The following is a 19115-nucleotide window of genomic DNA, read 5'->3' on the forward strand; positions in this document are numbered from 1 at the left end:
AAGTTTTCCCACTAAGATCAGGAACAAGACAACAATATCCCCTCTTGTCACTGCTTTTCAACATTATACTGGAAATCCTAGCTAGTGCAATAAGCCAAGAAAAGGAAATAAAAAGTATACAAACTGAGAAGGAAGAAATACAACTGTTTTTGTTCACAGATGACATGACCACCTATGTAGAAAATTTGGAAGAATTTACCAAAAAAAATCCCCTAGAACTAATAATCAACTATAGCAAGGTTGCAGGATATACAAGTTTGTTACATAAAAGTCAATCACCTTCCTACATACTAGCAATGAACAAGTGAGTTTTGAAATTAAAAATGTGTTACTGTTTATGCTAGCACTTCCCCTTCCCAAAATGAAATACTTAGGCATAAATCTAACAAAATATGTACAAGACCTATATGAAGAAAACTACAAAACTCTGATGAAAGATATCGAAGAACATAATAAATGGAGAAATATTCTATGCTTATGAACAGGAAAACTCAGTATTGTCGAGATGTCAATGCATCTATAGATTCAATGCAATTCCAATAAAAACATCAGCAACTTATTTTGTGGCTATTGATAAACTGATGCTAAAGTTTATATGGAGAGGCAAAAGACCCAGAACAGCCAAATTAATATTGGAGAAGTTGACAAACTTGAAGACTCACACTACCCAACTTCAGTACTTACTATAAAGCTAAAGTAATCAAGAAGGTATAGAACTGGTAAAAGAATGGACAAACAGATCAATGGAACAGAAAAGAGAGTCTGGAAATAGACTCACACAAATATAGTCAACTGATCTCTCACAAAGGAGCACAGACAAGACAATATAGCAAAAACAGTCTATTCAACAAATGATGTTTAAAAAAAACCTGGACATCCACATGCAGAAAAAATATTTACTCTAGACACAAATCTTATACTCTTCACAAAAATTAACTCAAAATGGACCATAGGTTTAAATGTAAAACACAGAAGTATAAAACTCCTAGGAGAAAACCTAGATGACCTTGGGTAGGTAGGCAGTGATTTTTAGATACAACACACAGACCATCAAAGACACAATCGATAAACTGTACTGAGTTAAAATTAATAACTGTGGCTCTGTGAAAGGCAATGTCAAGGAAATGAGAAGACAAACCATTGGCTGGGCAAAAATACTTGAAAAAGATAGAAGAGATAAAGGGCTGTTATGAGAACATGCGAACTATACGAGGAACACTTAAAGCCCAACAATAAGAAAATGAACAAACAGATTTAAAAAATGACAAAAGATCTGAACACATACCTCACCAAAGATGATACAGAGATGGCAAGTAAGCATATGAAAAAATGTTCAACAGCTTATGTCACCAGGGAATTGCAAAATAAGAGAACAATGAAATACCACTGTATACCTATTACAAAAGCCAAAATGCAAAATACTGACAGCACCAAATGCCGGTGAGGATATGGAACATCAGGAACTCTCATGCTCGTCAGGCTCCCTGCATGGAGCCTGGTTCTCCTTCTGCCTGTGTCTCTCCTTTTCTCTCACCCTGTGTCTCTCATGAATAAATAAATTAATTAAATTTTTAAAAAAGGAATTCTCATGCACGGCTGTAGGAAATGCAAGGTGGTACAGCCACTTGTGGAACAGTTTGGCAGTTTCATACAAAACATACTCTTTATAAATATTTTATTTATTTATTTATGTATTTGGTAGTTTTGCAAAAAACATACTCTTTTTATAAAGATTTTATTTTTATTTATTTATTTATTTATTTATTTGAGAGAGAGAGAGAGAGAGCAAGCGCATACACATGCAAGTGGAAGGGAAAGGTAGACAGCCTCAAGCAAACTCTGCGCTGATCACGGAGCCCAACTCGGGGCTCAATCTCACCACCCTGAGATCATGACCTGAGGCAAAACCAAGAGTCGGACGCTTAACTGACTGAGCCACCCAGAAGCCTCAGAACTTAACATACTCTTAACATACAATCCAGCAATCATGCTCCTTAGTTGGTCCCAAAGGAGTTGAAAAACCTACGTCCACATAAAAATTTGCACATGGATGTTTATAGCAACTTTATTCATAATTGCCAAATCTTGGGAGCACCCAGGTGTCCTTCAGTAAGAAATGGATGAACCGTGGTCCATCCAGTCTGATACACCAAGACTACAAAGTGAACTAGCAAGCCATGAAAAGTATGGAGGAGCCTTGAATAAGTATTACTAAGCGAAAAAGCCAATCTGAAAAAGGTACGCACGTACTATAAAATTTCCATTAAATGGCATTCTGTAAAAAAAACTATAGAGATGGTAAAGAAGCTAAGTGGTTGCCATGGGCTGGAGGAGAGGTGGATGAATAGGCAGAGTGCAGAGAATTTTTAAGGCAGTAAAATTAATTTTGTACAATATTACAATAGTGGACACATGGCATTATACATTTGCCAAAACCCACACACAGAATGTGCAACAGTGAGAGCAAAGTCTAGCATAAAGTATGGACTCCTGGGTGGTGATGACGTGTCAGTGCAGGCTCATGGACTGTAACCAATGTATCACTCTGGTGGGGGATGTTGATGATGAGGGGGGCTGTGTATGTTTGGGTGTATGGGAATTCTCTGCATTTTTTCCTCAGTTCTGCTGTGAACATAAAACTTCCCTTAAAAAGTATATTGAATTTTTAAAATGTCAATATTTATAATATTAAAGAAAGTACATCTTTTACAGAATACAAAATTTGAGGTGTCAACCTAAAAAATTGAAAAAAGGTATATACAGTTATTTCGAAATTCTTTTTAGGGATTGTGGGGATCAAAGTTTGAAAACTCTTAATCTAAAACAATGGTTTTTGACAGGGGCCTCATTATCCCCTAGGAAGCATTTCTGGAAATTTGTGGGGCATCTTTAGTTGTCACACTGAATGGAAGCAGCTACTAGCACTTAGTGGGAAGGGTGCCAATGATGCTAAACATCTTTCAAGGTACGGGGGCAGCTTCATTGGAGATTTTTTTGCCACAATATGCAGGATTTTTGCCATAGCACACCTGCACAATTGTTTTAAATCATTTTAGTCTAATTATTTTTTTTTAATTTTTTTATTTATTTATGATAGTCAAAGAGAGAGAGAGAGAGGCAGAGACACAGGCAGAGGGAGAAGCAGGCTCCATGCACCGGGAGCCCGATGTGGGACTCGATCCCGGGTCTCCAGGATCGCACCCTGAGCCAAAGGCAGGCGCCAAACCGCTGCGCCACCCAGGGATCCCCTAAATCATTTTAGTCTAGAACCTAACTTTGTTTTACATCTAATCACATAGTATTTCTGGAATAGCTGTGAGATGCTGGATTTTAGAGGAAGGTAACTACTACATACCTTGAAGGAAGACTGTACTTTCTCTTGTCTGCAATTTTATCAAAACACATTTGCCACAGCAATGCCACTCATGGTCACTGAGCTCCAATGCCATGCCCCTGGTACCACCTTTAATGTAATCACTCAGAGCCATGGCGAGTGTTCCTAAGTGTGACCCACATCAAACCACCTCCAAACTTGGGTCACCAAAACACTGCAGCGGTCTCCCCAGGGCCTCAGCAGCTCAGTCCACACTCCAGGTGGTAGTGCTCCTTTCAGAAATGGTTTTCCACTCAAGATAAAAAGAAATGGACAACAGTTGGGCTTTCTGCCTGCCTTGGGTTCCGTCTGTGTGATGTGTCCAGTAATCATTGCCTTTTATCATCTCTTTCTTCTGGAAAGAACTCCATTCAATTAACCACGCAGTCACCATCCTCAGTAAAATCTGTAGAAAGGTGCCTCTCAATTATCCAAAAAGTAGTCTTAAACTCACAGAACGTAACAAAATATTGTAAAAATTGAGACATGGTCTCTTACCAGCAGCTTTTTCCTCACAGTAAAGGTTTAAGGGTTGACAGTGCCTAGTTCACCTAATGGCACAAAAACTGATCACGACGAAGGGCTACGGTGCTTCCAGAAGCTACAGAGGTCAGATACAGGTCTCCCTACACAGGTACTATCTACCTACATTGAAATCCGTAGGCCTTCCGGAGGATGAAAATTTCTGTCTGCATCTAACCACCCTTCCTCCACAAGCGTATGAAGTAAGCCATTTCCTTCACCGTGAACCAAAATTACCCAGGGATATAAATCTCCCTTTCTTTAACACACACTCGTAAGCCCCATTAATTAGGGTCATTGTGAGCCACTACTTTAGGTTAGCGCAGCCACAGCCTAAGTGCCGTGGGCCACACAGAGGGAATAGACAATGACCTCGTTTGCCCTTAATCATCCTTAAGCTCCTCAGCTCTCTAGGACTTGAAATCAAAATAATATCGTTTTTCTCCTAACCCTCCAGAAAATTTTAGAAACACAAATGTGATCATGCCTCAATCACAAGAAGAAAGGCATTAACGGAAAACATGAAGCCGTTGCCCTTGGTGGCATTACTGGCCCGTCTCTCTCTGGGAATCGGTGCGTATAATCCCATGACGGAATCCCCTATGGCTTTTTGGATGTCACATTCCATTCCAGGCGGCAACAGGTGAGCAGTGGGAGTAACAACCCTGTGAGATTTTAATAATGGGACTCTGAGAGGGGTCCTTTCCAGAAAGCGCATCATCCGGGAATTTTCTAGACAAAGAGAAAATGCAGTTCTTACCTCCAACCAACAAGTAGCTGTTGGGAAACAGTGTTTTTGCTTGCATGAGTGCCCTTGCGTGACCGGAATGGAAGAGGTCAAATATTCCATCCGCGTACACTCTGACGGGCCTGTCAACTGTGGAAGAAACAGAGTGGCATCAGCGGGACTGCGGAGGAAGGAAGCCCAGTGACCTGGTCGCTCCGTCCTCGGTGGCAGGAAGCTGCCCTGGGTCAAACACCATGGCTATGTGCCAGCGGTCTCTCACGCGTGCGCGAAATTACTTTTACAAGGAGGTTCTTCTGACGAAGCCAGAGTGGAGTAGAAACAGAGAATTAAGACCCCCCCCCCCCCCCCCGCCCCAGAACGCACATTTCAAGGCAGCAGCAGAGACAAACGCGCGGCGCCACGGAGCTCGCCTCACCCAGCGCCGCGCCTCAGGGGCCTGGGCCGGCAGAGCCGCAGGGTTGGCACGGTCGGCCCGGGAGGTCGGCCCGGGAGCCTCGGGCCGGGAGAGAGCGAAGAGCCGGATGGAAAGGCAAAGGGCCGCAGTCCTGACTGGGCGGGCCGGCGGGAGGCCTCCCGAGCCCCGCTCCCCAGGGCGCCTGCTCGCGCTCCGCGTGAGCGCCTCTCCTCCCGACGCCAGGGCGATTTTTGGGACTCTTGGGTGGCTCAGTGGTTGAGAATCTGTCTTCAGCTTAGGGTGTGATCCCAGGGTCCGGGATCGAGTCCCACATCGGGCTCCCTGCAGGGAGCCTACTTCTCCCTCTGCCTATGTCTCTGCCTCTCTTCTGTGTGTCTCTCTCATGAATAAATAAATAACATTTTTTTAAAAAGGAAGCTGGGACGCCTGGGTAGCTCAGTGGTTGAGCATCTGCCTTTGGCTCAGGTCATGATCCCGGGATCTGGGATCCCACATCGGGCTCCTTGTGGGGAGCCTGCTTCTCTCTCTACCTATGTCTCTGCCTCTCTCTGTGTGTCTCTCTCATGAATAACTAATTTTTTTTTTTTTTAAAAAAAGAAAGTTGATTGTCAAATGCTGATTGTCTAGAGGAAGCAAGGTCTGGGGTTAGGACAGGTAGGGAAAAGGATTGTTGAGTTGTTGAGGTTTTGTTTTTTTTTTTTATAAGTACAAGAGTCTTACTGACTTTTTCCAGTATATGCATGTATTATAATGCTTTTATCAATATAAATTTAAAAAAGAAATCAGTGCAAACTTCTGGCGAATGATTTTTAAGATGGATTTAAAATTGTGATTATTTCTTGATGTAGTACAACCTAATTTGGAATATAAATTAAAAGAAATGTTACATTAATAGATTCAGATGGTACAATGTTTCTAATAAATTAAATTTCTCTAATAAAAAAAACTCGGGAGACTTTATGTCAGATAGGGAATTGCAATTATTCCCAATTATACACCATTTTGAACAAACAGAATTGCCTTCACAGGATTATACTGGATTCTAAATAAGGCATGGTAAATAGAAAATGCTTTGAAATAACAAACTGTCTAATGAGGGATCCTTGGTTTCAATGCTCTTATTCAATTTGAATTCAATTGAGGAAAATTTGTTTTAAGATATAAATCCCAGGGGAAAGCAGATGGCAGTTTTGCAAAAACTTTTTGTTATTGATTCAGAGGTGATCAAGATAAATGAATTCAGGAAGCAGGGAGGAAAGAAAAGTAAAGAAAGATGACATAATTACTGAGAAAAAGACCATTTAGTAAATCTTTGAAGAGTATTTGTGGAGTTGATTTTGCAATAAGCTCACTTTTTAAAACTGTAGTGTGTCAGCAACTTCTAGACTGGGAAACTGTGCAGGACCCAAAAAAAAAAAAAAACCCACCAAAAACCAATCTCTTCCACAAATGAGTACTTCAAGAAAAAAAAAGACAAAGAAAAATGGAAGTAGGCCTGCAGATTAGAGATTTAAAAGACTTATCAACATATTGAAAGTAGAGACATTATTTGGATTTAAGTTTAAACTGTCAGTAAATGAAGACATAAGACAATTGGAAATTGGAACACTGAATATTTGGTGATATTAAAGAATTACTGTTAATTTTTAGGTAAAATAATGGTATAATGGTTATGTTTTTAAAAACTGGTTTTTGGGGACACCTGGGTGGTTAGTGCTTGAGCATCTGCCTTCGGCTCAGGTCGTGATCCTGGGGTCCTGGGATGGAGTCCTGCATCAGGCTCCCCATGGGGAGCCTGCTTCTCCTTCTGCTTAGGTCTCTGCCTCTGTCTCTCATGAATAAATAAAAATTTAAAAATCCTAAAATAAATAAATAAAAACTAGTTTTTAAGGGTAGCTCAGTTGGTTAAGCATCTGCCTTAGGCTCAGGTCATGATCTCAGGGTCCTGAGATTGGGCTCCCTGCCCAGTGGGGGGCCTGCTTCTCCCTTTCCCTCTGCCCCTCCCCCTTGCTTGTATGCACACATGCAGTCTCTCTCTTGCAAATAAATAAAGTCTTTTTTAATAAACTAGGTTTTTTTTTTTTTTTTCAGGACACCTGGGTGGCTCAGCAGTTAAGTGCCTGCCTTTGGTCTGGGGTGTGATCCCATGATCAAGACCCATATCAGGCTCCCTGCATGGAGCCTACTTCTCTCTCTGCTTGTGTCTCTGCCTGTGTGTGCATGTTTCTTTCATGAATAAATAAAATCTTAAAAAAAAACCAAACTAGTTTTTTAAGACATTTATATAGAAACGTTTCTGGATGCAATGATAGGAAGCCCAGGACTTTCTTTTTTAATATTTTATTTATTTATTCATGAGAGATACAGAGAGAGGCAGAGAGGAGAAGCAGACTCCCTGCAGGGAGCCCAATGCAAGACTCGATCCCAGGACCCCAGGATCATGACCTGAGCCAAAGACAGATGTTCAACCACTGAGCCACCCAGGAGCCCCAGACTTTGTTTCAAATAAGTAAAGAAGGGAAAGTGGATGGGGGCATGCATGGGGTGAGACCAGCATGGGTTGGTGGGTGGTAGGTATAGATGACACACACATGAAGGTTCTACTTTTATGTATGTTTGAAATTCTCTACAATAAACTGGTTTCAAGAGTGTGGCTTTTTTTTAAGCTTGTATGTTTATTTGACTTAATCTTTTGTTTCAGATTTTTCTAGATGTCCTTTTAGGCATTTGGGCATTCTCCAGAGCATCTATGCTGGGAACCACTGGCCTGTGCAGCTGCGGAGGGGAGGGGGGTTGGCAATGATCCCAAGTGGGAGCCCAGCTCTTCCATGGCCGTGTGGGAGAAAACCTTACGGTGGCTTCCAGGGGTCCCTGCCACCTGCTGTTCATACCTTTGTGTCATCTCCGCCCTTTGAAATATGAGCGGGACCTGTGACTTATTTCTAACCAGTTGAATATGGCAAAGATGATGGATGGCATTCCCATGATTATGGTACACTATCTAAGATTCCATACTGCTAGCAGACTCACTCTTTCTCTCTTGGTGGCTTTGAAGAAGCAAGCTATCATGTTGTCAGAGGACCACATGGCCAGGAATGGCAGGTGACTCCTAGGGGCTGAGGGTGGCATCTGACTCACAACCAGCAAAAAGCTAGATCTTTGGTCTTATGGTTCCAAGGAAACAACCAGAGTGAGCTTGGAAACGGATCTATCACCATCAAGCTTCCAGATGAGAAAATGATCCCTGGGTGACACCTTAAATGCAACCTTGTGGGAGCCTGAGCAGAGGACTCAGCTAAACCAGGCTCCTGGCCCACAGAAATTATGACATAATTAATCTGCATTGTTTTAAGCCACTAATTCCACTGCAGTATGTTATGCAGCCTAGAAAATGAATACAATAGCATTATAAATTTTCTGCCCACAGACTCAAATTTTTAGAAGTATTTCAAATAAATTCTTGTTTATCCTGAATGGAAGAGTAAGGTTTATCAGATAAATGTTATATTCTGGTAAAATGCCTATCTGTATAGCATATGTTGATTGCCATGTTACAAATAATTTCAATATAATTAATTACACATAACATCAAAATGATGCTGAATATTTGCTTAAGAATCATGGATACAAATAATGATTGTGGTATAGTACTGCGGGAAAATTGGATTATTTAACTTCCTGGATCTTACACTCCAAATTTTTGTAAGTTATTCAGCTCTTACAAACAAATGAAACGGTGACGGGGCTACGCTTGCCTCACATCTCACACCATATATGAAAACTAACTCAAAATGGATCATAGATCTAAATGTATGAACTAAAGCTGTGAAACTCCTGCAAGAAAACGGGACTTAGTGACTGTCTCTTCTGACTGTCTCATCTTAGTGACTGTGGGTTTGGCAAAAATTTTGTCAATAGGGGGCACTCCGGTGGCTCAGTCTGTTAAATGTCTGACTTCGGCTCAGGTCATGATCTCAGGGTCCTGGGATCCAGCCCCGAGCTGGGCTCCCTGCTGGCCTCCCTGCGCAGTGAGGAGTCTGCTTCTCCCTCTCCCTCTGCCCCTCCTGCCCACTCATGCTCTCTTTCTGTCAAATAAATAAGTAAAATCTTTTTTAAAAATTTCTTGAATAGGGGCAGCCCTGGTGGCTCAGTGGTTTAGCACTGCCTTCAGCCCAGGGCCTGATCCTGGAGACCCGGGATTGGGTCCCGCGTCGGGCTCCCTGCGTGGAGCCTGCTTCTCCCTCTGCCTGTGTCTCTGCCTCTCCCTCTCTGTGTGTGTGTCTCACATGAATAAATAAATAAAATCTTAAAAAAAAATTCTTGAATAGGGCAGCCCAGGTAGCTCAGCGGTTTAGCGCTGCCTCAGCCCAGGGCATGATCCTGGGGTTCCAGGATCGAGTCCCACGTCAGGCTCCCTGCATGGAGCCTGCTTCTCCCTCTGCCTGTGTCTCTGCCTCTGTGTGTGTGTGTCTCTCTCTCATGAATGAATAAAATCTTTTTTAAAAACCTGTTGGTAAATTGAACACCAATAAAAAATAAATTTATTAAAAAAAATCTCTTGAATAGGACCCAAAAGGACAAATAAAGCCAATAAATAAATAAATAAATAAATAAATAAATAAATAGGACCTTACTTCAAATTCATGTCTTCAAAAGACGTTTTTACAAAAACACAAAGGCAAGTCAGACAGGGAGAAAAATATTTGCAAAATATATATCTGATATAAGCCTTGTATCTAGAATACAAAAGAACTGTCAAAACTCAATAATAAGAAATACCTCGTTTTAAAAAGGGCAAGAAAATTGAACAGATACTTCACCAAAGAAAATAAATATATGGATGGCAAATAAGCTCATGAAAAGATCTTTAATATTATTAGTTATCAGGGAAATGCAAATTCAAGCTAGAATGATAGACTACTTCATACCCCTAGAACGGCTAAGAATTTAAAAATATATTGACCATAGCAATTATCGGTGTGGGTACAGAGCAACCGGAACTCTCAAACAATGCCAGTAGGAATGTAAAATGATACAATCACTCTGGAGAGCAGTTTGGCAGTCAGTTAAAAAGTTAAACATATACCTGCCACATGGCCAGACAGGAGGTAATCACCAACTGCATTACACCCAAACTCACGTTTTTGTGGGCTGTGTTCTGGCGTTTCTTGGTATTCCTTCAGACTCAGGCAACCACCAAAGGATTATTCTTTTTTTTTTTAATATTTTACTTATTTATTTGAGAGACAAAGATAGAACACGAGTGGAGGGGAGGGGCAGAGGGAGAAGCAGACTCCCCACTGAGCAGGGAACCCGATGTGGGCCTACGTCCCAGGCCCCCAGGATCATGACCTGAGCTGAAGGCAGACACTTCACCGACTCAGCCACTCAGGTGCCCCTATTCATTTTTGATTATGGCTATTACCCTACATTTAAACAGTGCTTAAAAAGTCTATATGGTTTACAAAGCACGTATCTTTCACTTAACCTTTGCATCAGCTCTGTAATGTATGCAGGAGAATGGACTTAGTATCCTTATTTCATAGAGGGGCAATGGAAGCTCAGCCTGGTTAAGCGGCTTACCCAATATCATGCAACCCAACTACGATGAAATTTGAGTACAAACCAAACATCACTGCCCTTTCTTTTAACTCATGGTGCCTTCTAGAAACCTACATTTCAATATAAGTTCTTTTAAAAAAGAGATTAGTACTAAACACCCACTACTTATGATAACTAGTATTGTTTTGTGCACAACTGATCTGCAAAAAGGGTGACATAAAAATTAACCTTTAAAGATCTAATACATACTTTATAGCTTTATATAAACTTTATAATTTCCTTCTACTTATAGCCAACATTTACTGATAGTGGTTGATGTTAGTTTTTTAAATACATTAAATTTAAATTTTAAAGAAGTATTTTTAGGGGTGCCCGTGCAGCATAGCTGGTTAAGTGTCTGACTCGCAGTTTCAGCTCAGGTTGTGATCTAAGGGTCGAAAGATCGAGTCCCACTTCAGGCTCCGCACTCAGTACCAAGTCTGCCTCAGATTCTCACTCCCTCTCCCTCTGCCCCTCTCACTTGTGCTTGCTCACACTCATGTGCACACTCTCTCTATCTCTCTCAAATAACTCTTCTTTAAAAAGGGTATATTTAGGGATCCCTGGGTGGTGCAGGGGTTTAGCGCCTGCCTTTGGCCCAGGCCGCGATCCTGGAGACCCGGGATCAAATCCCACGTCAGGCTCCCGGTGCATGGAGCCTGCTTTTCCCTCTGCCTATGTCTCTGCCTCTCTCTCCTCTCTCTCTCTGTGTGACTATCGTAAATTAAAAAAAAAAAAAAAGGTATATTTAAAGAAAAGTATAGTACAGGTGCACACAAATAAGGCAAAATTCATTGAGGTAGCTCTTGAAAAATGAATTTGGCAAACTCTACGCACCATGGAAATGAAACAATACAAATCTCCCTTTGAGAAAGAAAATAGGCAATTAGAACTGAATTAGCTTTTAAGAAAAAAGGCAGCTGTAATAAAAAGGAACCTACGAAATAACCACTTGGACTTTTCTTTTATCTGAAGACAGAGGAGGAGTGATTCTCAGTCCCCAGATATATATGAAACCTTGCATGGTCGTAGTTCCACAGCTGGACTAGTTGAGCTATGATCAAAGTTGACAATTCCAATTGCTCTACTGTGTTCTTTCCTCTTGTGGCTCACAGAGAACGTCCAGGAGCTAAGAGCAATGAGCAGAGTTTATCATCCTAAATTCTTTTAGAATTTATATGCCAGCCCCTGTTTGGGCAGACCCACAATTGCAAAACATACTGTAGACAATTGTACTAAGTCATAGAATAGGGCCAGTGAAAGGAGATAAAGACTTCAGTTATAACTATAAACATGAAGTACATTATAAACCCCAAAATTATGTCTGTTTTGTCTCTTTGATGGAACACTCAAGACAGCACCACAAAAAGGTAATTGCTTAGTAGTCTTGAAAATTACCAAACGCTCCAAAAAAGCAATGATTTTTTTTTGTTTTCTACTAACAGCACAATGTTCCAACAATTATATTTGGATAATCTCCCTGTCATTCTCTCCGACCATTACCAACGGTTACTCTTCATCAGTGGTTCTGGCGGTGAGGTCCTAAGACAGGCAGCATCAGCAGGGAACTTGTTAGAGATGCACATTCTCCAGCCCACCCCAGACCTACTCCATCAGACACTTTGTGGGTGAAGTCTGCTTTAACAATGCAGAGGATTCTACGTCGCTCAGAGGACCACTACTCTAATAAAACAATGATTATCAGAGTGTGGTCTAAAACTATCATGTGCCGGGTGCCTGGGTGGCTTGGTCAGTTAAGCATCTGCCATCGGCTCTGGTCATGATCTCGGGGTCCTGGGATGGAGCCCCACATCAGGCTCCCTGTTCAGAGGGAGTCTGCATCTCCCTCTTCCTCTGCCCCTCCCCCCTGCTCATGCGCGCTCTCTCTCTCAAATAATAAATAAATAAAATTTTTAAATGAAACTATCATGTGCCTTCTAGGTAATCAAAGAACATCTTGCCATATTTTAATATGGATGCTAGACATTCTAAATGAAGGAATTTCTTTTTTTTTAATTTTTTAAAGATTTTATTCATTTATTCGAGAGAGAGAGCACAAGCCAGGGGAAGGGGTGGAAGTAGAGAGAGAGGCAGACTCCTCGCTGAGCAGGGAGCCCAACGCAAGGCTCAATCTTAGGACCCCAAGATCATGACATGAGCTGAAGGCAGACGCTTAACCAACTGAGCCACCCGGGCACCCCAATAAAGGAATTTCTAACAAAAATGTGTCCCTCCTGCCTCTGCCAGCCAGGTGTCCCTCAACATCACAAATTCTCTTGCATAATTTCCCAGGGTCATCACATGAGATAACAGGAGACTTTCTCTTCTAGTATGAAAAGCTCACCTTTGCTCCATCGCACTCCTCCTGTGGTGACCCATGTTCCACAGAGCCCACGACATAGCTATTTCAAAATGCACCACCATCTCATTCTAATTTGGTTCTCAGGGTTTAAACCGCTTGGTGGTTAGACAATGTACAGGTGCCCAATCTCACCCAATCAGCTTGATGCTAGCTCAGAGCATCACACCCAACCCTCCGATTTTATTTCCAGAGGGCAAGCTCCTCCTCTTGTCCCAAACTTCCATTCATTCACTCAGTCATTCTCTCAGTCAATCACAAAATATTTACTGAGCACACAGTATTTGACCAGAATGCTGCTAGGTGCTGGTGAAACCACAGTGAGCAAGACGGACCACCCTATTGCTATAGAAGGTCACAGCCACTGTGTGTGTCTTGTTCATACCCCTTCCACCCTCCAGTTCAAAGCCTGTTTTCACTGAGCTCCATGGTCAGCTGTGGCCTGGGCTGCACAGGGCAGCCTTTTGTATGGGTGAACATAGCAGAGATTTGAGGTAAAAAGGGCTTGGCGAATCCTAGCTCTACCCAGTCAGCTAGGACATCTGACAAACTACTTTTCCGTTCTCCAAGTCCTCAAGGAAGGACACAGTATTACCCATCTGACAGTTTTTACTGTCAAATGCAAAGACCAAATGAGATGGAGTACAGCATGCAGCACCTAGCAGATGCAGAGTACGTTCTACTTCCATTTCCCTAGAAAGGTAGGGTCATCTTCTTTGGTGGCCTGAAGCTCAATCTTTAACTTTAAATTAGTTCTTTCATAACTACCTGGACTTCCATTGCAGCTTTTGGATTTATTGCTTGGGTCAGTAGAGAACAGTGTATGGTCTATAGACCACCAAGTTCACAATCAACTGGCTATTAGTTATAAAATACAAGTGTCTGGGCCCCATCTCAGATTCAGGGGTAGGAGAGAGCAGGAAATCTGTTGCTTCTTTAAAAGATTATTATTTATTTGAGAGAGAGAGAGCACAAGCAGGGGGGTAAAGGAGAGAGGGAGAAGGAGGCTCCCTCCTGAGCAGAGAGCCCAATGTGGGGCTCGATCCCAGCACCCTGAGTCCACAACCTGAGCTGAAGGCAGATGCTAAACTGACTGAGCCACCCGGGTGCCTCAGGAAACCTGCTTCTTTAATAAGCTTACCAGGTGATTCGTTGCACACTTAAGTCTAGGAACAACTGGTTTAGCTGCTCAGAGCTGCCTCCCCAAGCCTCTTCTTGCCTTTGCCTGCTCTCCCCTCCTCACCTTACTCTCTTGAAGCGTATATAGTAAAAAAGGCTTCAAAAGGAAGCAGAGTGTCATGGTTGAAGGATCAAGCTTGAACACAAACAGGTTTGATGTCAAATCCCAGCTTGACCACCCACCAGTGGCCTCAAGTGGATCCCCTTGTAGCAGCAGCACCTGGGAACTCATCTAGAGAGGCAGATGACTAGGCCCCACCCCATGTGGACTGAACCAAAAACTCAAGGGTGAGGCCCAACCATCTAGTTTAATGAGCCCTCCAAGTGATTCTGATAACCTCCAGCGTGAGGATCACTGGCAGCTGCTCACTCAATAACCTTGGGAGATTTGTGGCTTCTCTAAAGCCTTCATTCTCTCATCTGGGAAATACTCTTAAGTACTAACCACAGACAGTTGTAGAGTGAAGTAACAGGATCCATCTAAAGAACTTAGTAGGGATGCCTGGGTGGCTCAGTCGGCTAAGCATCTGCCTTTGGCTCAGGTCGTGACTCAGGATCCTAGGATGGAGCCCCGCATTGGGCTCCCTGCTCAGTGAGGAGTCTGCTTTTCCTTCTGGGCTCTCCCTCTCTGTCTTTCAAATAAATAAATAAAATCTTTAAAAAAATAAATAACTTAGCAATTGTAGGCACTTAATACCCATTATTACTAAGCAAACTGTCCTTTGTCCCACAGATTCTCTTAGGCCTGGGATGTTTGCTTTTTGCCATGGTGAGTGGAAACCGAGCTATCTTCAATGTCTTCAATGTCTCAAAGCTGAGCTGCTCAACTAATCTTAGTTTGCACTCCAGCCGAAACACCAGGAGTGCCACTCATGCACTCCCACGTGGCTAGCTCTGTGCCTTCACTTCTGTCCCACTAGCCTGGAATACCCCCCTGTTTGCTGCCCACCTTGTCCAAATCTTACTTCTCCCCAGACCACCAATTCAGGTCAGCTACATAGTCTTGCCTGACTGTTCCAGGACAAGTGAATCTGCCCTCCTTCAAACTTTCACTTATCTGTGTGGCAAGGTTGAACCCTTAAGCACACACATGCATATTATTTGGGGGTTTCATTTCACACCAAGTTGTCTCTTTAATTATAGGTGTTACCTTGGAGACATTGCAGGCTCAGTTCTAGACCACTACGAATGAGCAAATACCACAATAAAGCGAGTCAAGTAAATTTTTTGGTTTCCCAGGGCATATAAAACTTATGTTTAGGGGCACATGACTGGCTCAATTAGTAGAGCACTCAACTCTTGATCTCAGGGGTTTAAAGTTCAAGCCCCAGGTTGGAGGTAGAGATTACTTCTTTTAAAAAGTTATGTTTACACTGTACTGTAGTCTATTAAGCATGCAATGGCATATCTTGAAAAAAAGCAATGTATTTGCCTTAAAATAACACTTTATAGTAAAAAAGGCTGTCATCTGACCTTCCAGTGAATCATAATCACTGATCACAGGTCACCATAACAAAGAGAACAATGAAAAAGTTTGAACTATTGCAAGAATGACCAGAATGTGACAGAGAAGCAAAATAAGCAAATACTGTTGGGAAAATAGTGCCCATTTACTTGTCCAACACAGAGTTACCACAAACCTTCAATTTGTAAAAAATGCAGCATCTGCAAAGCACACTCAAGCGAAGCGCAATGAAACGAGGTATGCCTGAACTCTCCGGATGGTTTCTCAATCTCTTCCATATCCGTCTCTGGTATAAAGGAGTTAATGAATCAACACACTCCCAGCGCAGAGCCCAGGCTCTTTAAGGCACACCGGGAGAAACAGCTTAAAAACAGTCTTTTAAAAATGGCAATAACTGTAATAGCTTAGGTTTGGATAAGTCTTCACAGTTTAAACAGGGCTCTGGTGTTTTTAACCAAATCTTGTCACCCCCAAAACCTTGTGAAGCAGGCAGGTGTCAGTGTCCCTGCTTGCTCAAGAGGAAACAGATTGAGATCGTTCTCATGACTTGCACAAAGCTGCAGAATGATGGCAGAGCTGCGGCTCCGATCCCTGTTCTTTCACTTGCTTAGTTTGGTTGGTCGAGCTTATCAGGGCAGGGGTTTATCCCTCTCGCACTGTGCTATAAATCTCTCAATTCAACTCTCCGATCAAAAGCAAGGCCCGCTCAAGTAATGGTGGGCCTCTCTGCTATTTTAAATGTCAGGACAGAGCCCTTTCGGGGAACAAGAAGTACAGCCTCACCTGGTGTTCCTAAGCGGGCCTGAGCAATGGTCAGTTTCTCGTGGGGTGCTTGGCACTGGCAGCTGGTTTCATCTGCAAATGGGGCAGGTGCAGTCAGGGTCTAGAAGGGAAAAAGAGAAAGGGAATATAGTCTGACAAACTTTCCTTTGGCACTAACTTCCCCTGAAGCCTTATTTCTATGGCCACACAGGTACGATCAAGAAGCAGAATATATCCACTGCATCTTCCAGAGAAATATTATGCTGTTAGAAATAAAAACAGGGACATGGTTACCGAAACCTTTTTTTTTTTTTTTTTTTTTGACTGATGCTCAGAAACGATGAGAGTGCCTCACTGTCTCCTATAGGCCAGGTACCAGAGGAGGTACTCTGGACAGGTTAGCTCTTCTCGGCCCCACCACAGCCTCTGATGGCTTAAATTCTTCTATCCTCCCGTAACACAGGAGGACACCCTCCCTATTTCACAGAAAAGGCAACTGAGGCCCAGCAGGATGACAAAATATGCCAAGTCATGCCCTTGGAGAGTCCCAGTGCTCGGCTTTGAACGTTTCACAACCACCCAGGGCCGACTGCAAAGATTTACACTTACCCACAGCCCGGGGTACTCGGCCGGAAGAAATGCCATACTCAGAAGTGTGGCAGACATCGCCTGTATTTCACACACACACCCCGGCCTGGCCAATCGCAAACTCTGACGTCACTTCAGTGCAAGGCCGAAGCCGTCCTCCGTGCCCCTGGGAAGGCCAAGCACACGGCGGTTCTGGCTCTGGCGGGCTGCAGCCAACTGCTCCTGCGGTAGCTCCGAGCCACCGACGGCTGGAGGCCCCGCCCCAGGCAGCCGGGAGAGGGATGTAGTCACTTGGAAGCCTGCCCGGGAAGTGGCTCCGCATCTTTAAGTCAGCCTCTTAAAATGAAAACCTCACTCTCTCCAGAGCAAGACAAAGGGAGCCGTGTTTTTGTAAACAGGGCCAACGCAATCCGGGGTCATCCGTGTGCCGTCTCTGGGCTCTGGTGTTATCCTGGTCGGCGCTCTATCGTCTTGGCTATTTTTTTTTTAAATTTATTTATTCATGAGAGACAGAGAGAGAGAAAGAGAGGCAGAAACAGGCCCCATGCAGGGAGCCTGACACGGGACTCGATCCCAGGACTCCAAGATCAGGCCCTGGGCCGAAGGCAGACACAAGACCGCTGAGCCACCCAGGGATCCCCTTGTCTTGGCTATTTTTTTTGTTAAAGATTTATTTATTTATGATAGAGAGAGAGAGAGGCAGAGACCCAGGCAGAAGGAGAAGCAGGCCCCACGCAGGGAGCCCAACGCAGGACTCAATCCCTGGACTCCAGGATCACACCCTGGGCCAAAGGCAGGCGCCAAACCGCTGAGCCACCCAGGGATCCCCTGGTCTTGGCTATTTTTAAAGCTGAAGGCGACCAGTCAACCGTCCGCGGTACTCATACTGGTGCATGGGTTGTTTCTCAGAGACAGACACAAAGTTCCTTAGCTTAAGAAGACAACTGAAGAATGATCCACACGTTTGAACAGGGGCTGTGACCCACTTCTGCCACTCGTGTATTCACTCGCTCGGGCATCAGTCACTCATTCACTCATTCAAATGTACGTCAGGCACGATCTGAGTGAGACCCGGAGGTTGAAGTAGGGGGAAGACCAGTTCCAGTCCTGGAAGAGCCTGGTTCTCCTCTGCACTGCCAAGCAGCAGTCCTTGCCCTGCCCCCACCCCTCTCCCCATTGTAGCACCTTCCGCCCTGGAAGCTGGAGTCCTGCCCCAGGCTTGTTTGGAGACCTTCCAGTTGCCTGAGACGTTCTTAACCCCCACCTTCCCGTTCAGGGCTCTGAAAGTAAACCAAGACTGGGGATGCGGGTTCAGGACACTTGGGTCCATTGTTGGTTCTTTTTCAGTCCAGTAAGGTGACCTCGTGGGCCATCGTGGGCCAGAGCAGCATCTGTAATGTAGCAAAGGGATGCAGTGACAGTAACAGTGAGGCTCGGTAGCCACAAACTGCAGCTCACATCCCTTTGCCAGTACTTACAGGCTGTGTATTCTAAGTTGGCTCTTTTGACTGAAAAGAACCAAGACTCATTCAAAACAGCTCAAGAGGTAAAGGATTAATTTATAGTTCAACAATCATAGAAATCGTGTGTGGGGGTGGGGGAGATAGAAAAGGTACAGCACTTGGCTCCAGACTGCTCTGCACCCACCTATTTGCTCTCTGCACCTGATGCTTCCTGTCCCACTCCCCTTTACCCTATATCTGTCCACTACAGTAAAGTCTCTGCTTACCTCTACTCCCCTGTAACCAGCAGCTCACCTGTGACAATTGGCTTCCCTTCCCAACACTCAATACTCATCAACTTCTAATTGAGTCTTTCAGCCCCAGCTCCAACCAACTTACTACTTCTCTCCATGTTTCCCCATTCAAATTCCTAAGGGAGAATCAGACTGATTGAGCTCATCTTCTCAAAGCAGGCCACAACCAGAATGGGCTGCCATTGAATCAGACACCCACTTGGGGCCCACAGGCTGTGGCTGGTAAAAGGACAAGGAATGGAGAGGGAGGCCACGGGTGGCCTGTCTATGCCCCTTTAGCAGGTGCTATCTGCAGGACAAGAAATGTATTTGACTTTGTCTAATTTTAAAAGGACATTCCATGGGGT

General features: G+C 43.7%; 1 protein-coding gene across 5 annotated transcripts in view; it reads right to left on the reverse strand.

Annotated features, from left to right (window-relative positions):
* PCYT1B (phosphate cytidylyltransferase 1B, choline) overlaps positions 1-19115 on the reverse strand; it is a 129516-nt gene that overhangs the window by 58330 nt on the left and 52071 nt on the right. For 4 of the 5 annotated variants that reach the window (XM_072744504.1, XM_072744503.1, XM_025997432.2 and 1 more), the window contains exons 2-3: positions 16446-16545; positions 4656-4772 (exon numbers count right to left, since the gene is read on the reverse strand). In XM_072744504.1, coding sequence (XP_072600605.1) covers positions 4656-4772; positions 16446-16545 — 217 coding nt within the window. Of the gene's footprint in view, positions 1-4655; positions 4773-16445; positions 16546-17033; positions 17486-19115 lie in introns of those variants that run through there. The other variant, XM_025997433.2, reaches the window with a different exon arrangement.

The sequence above is a fragment of the Vulpes vulpes genome, chromosome X (genome assembly GCF_048418805.1).
Source record: "Vulpes vulpes isolate BD-2025 chromosome X, VulVul3, whole genome shotgun sequence".
In the NCBI taxonomy this organism is placed as follows: Eukaryota; Metazoa; Chordata; class Mammalia; order Carnivora; family Canidae; genus Vulpes; species Vulpes vulpes.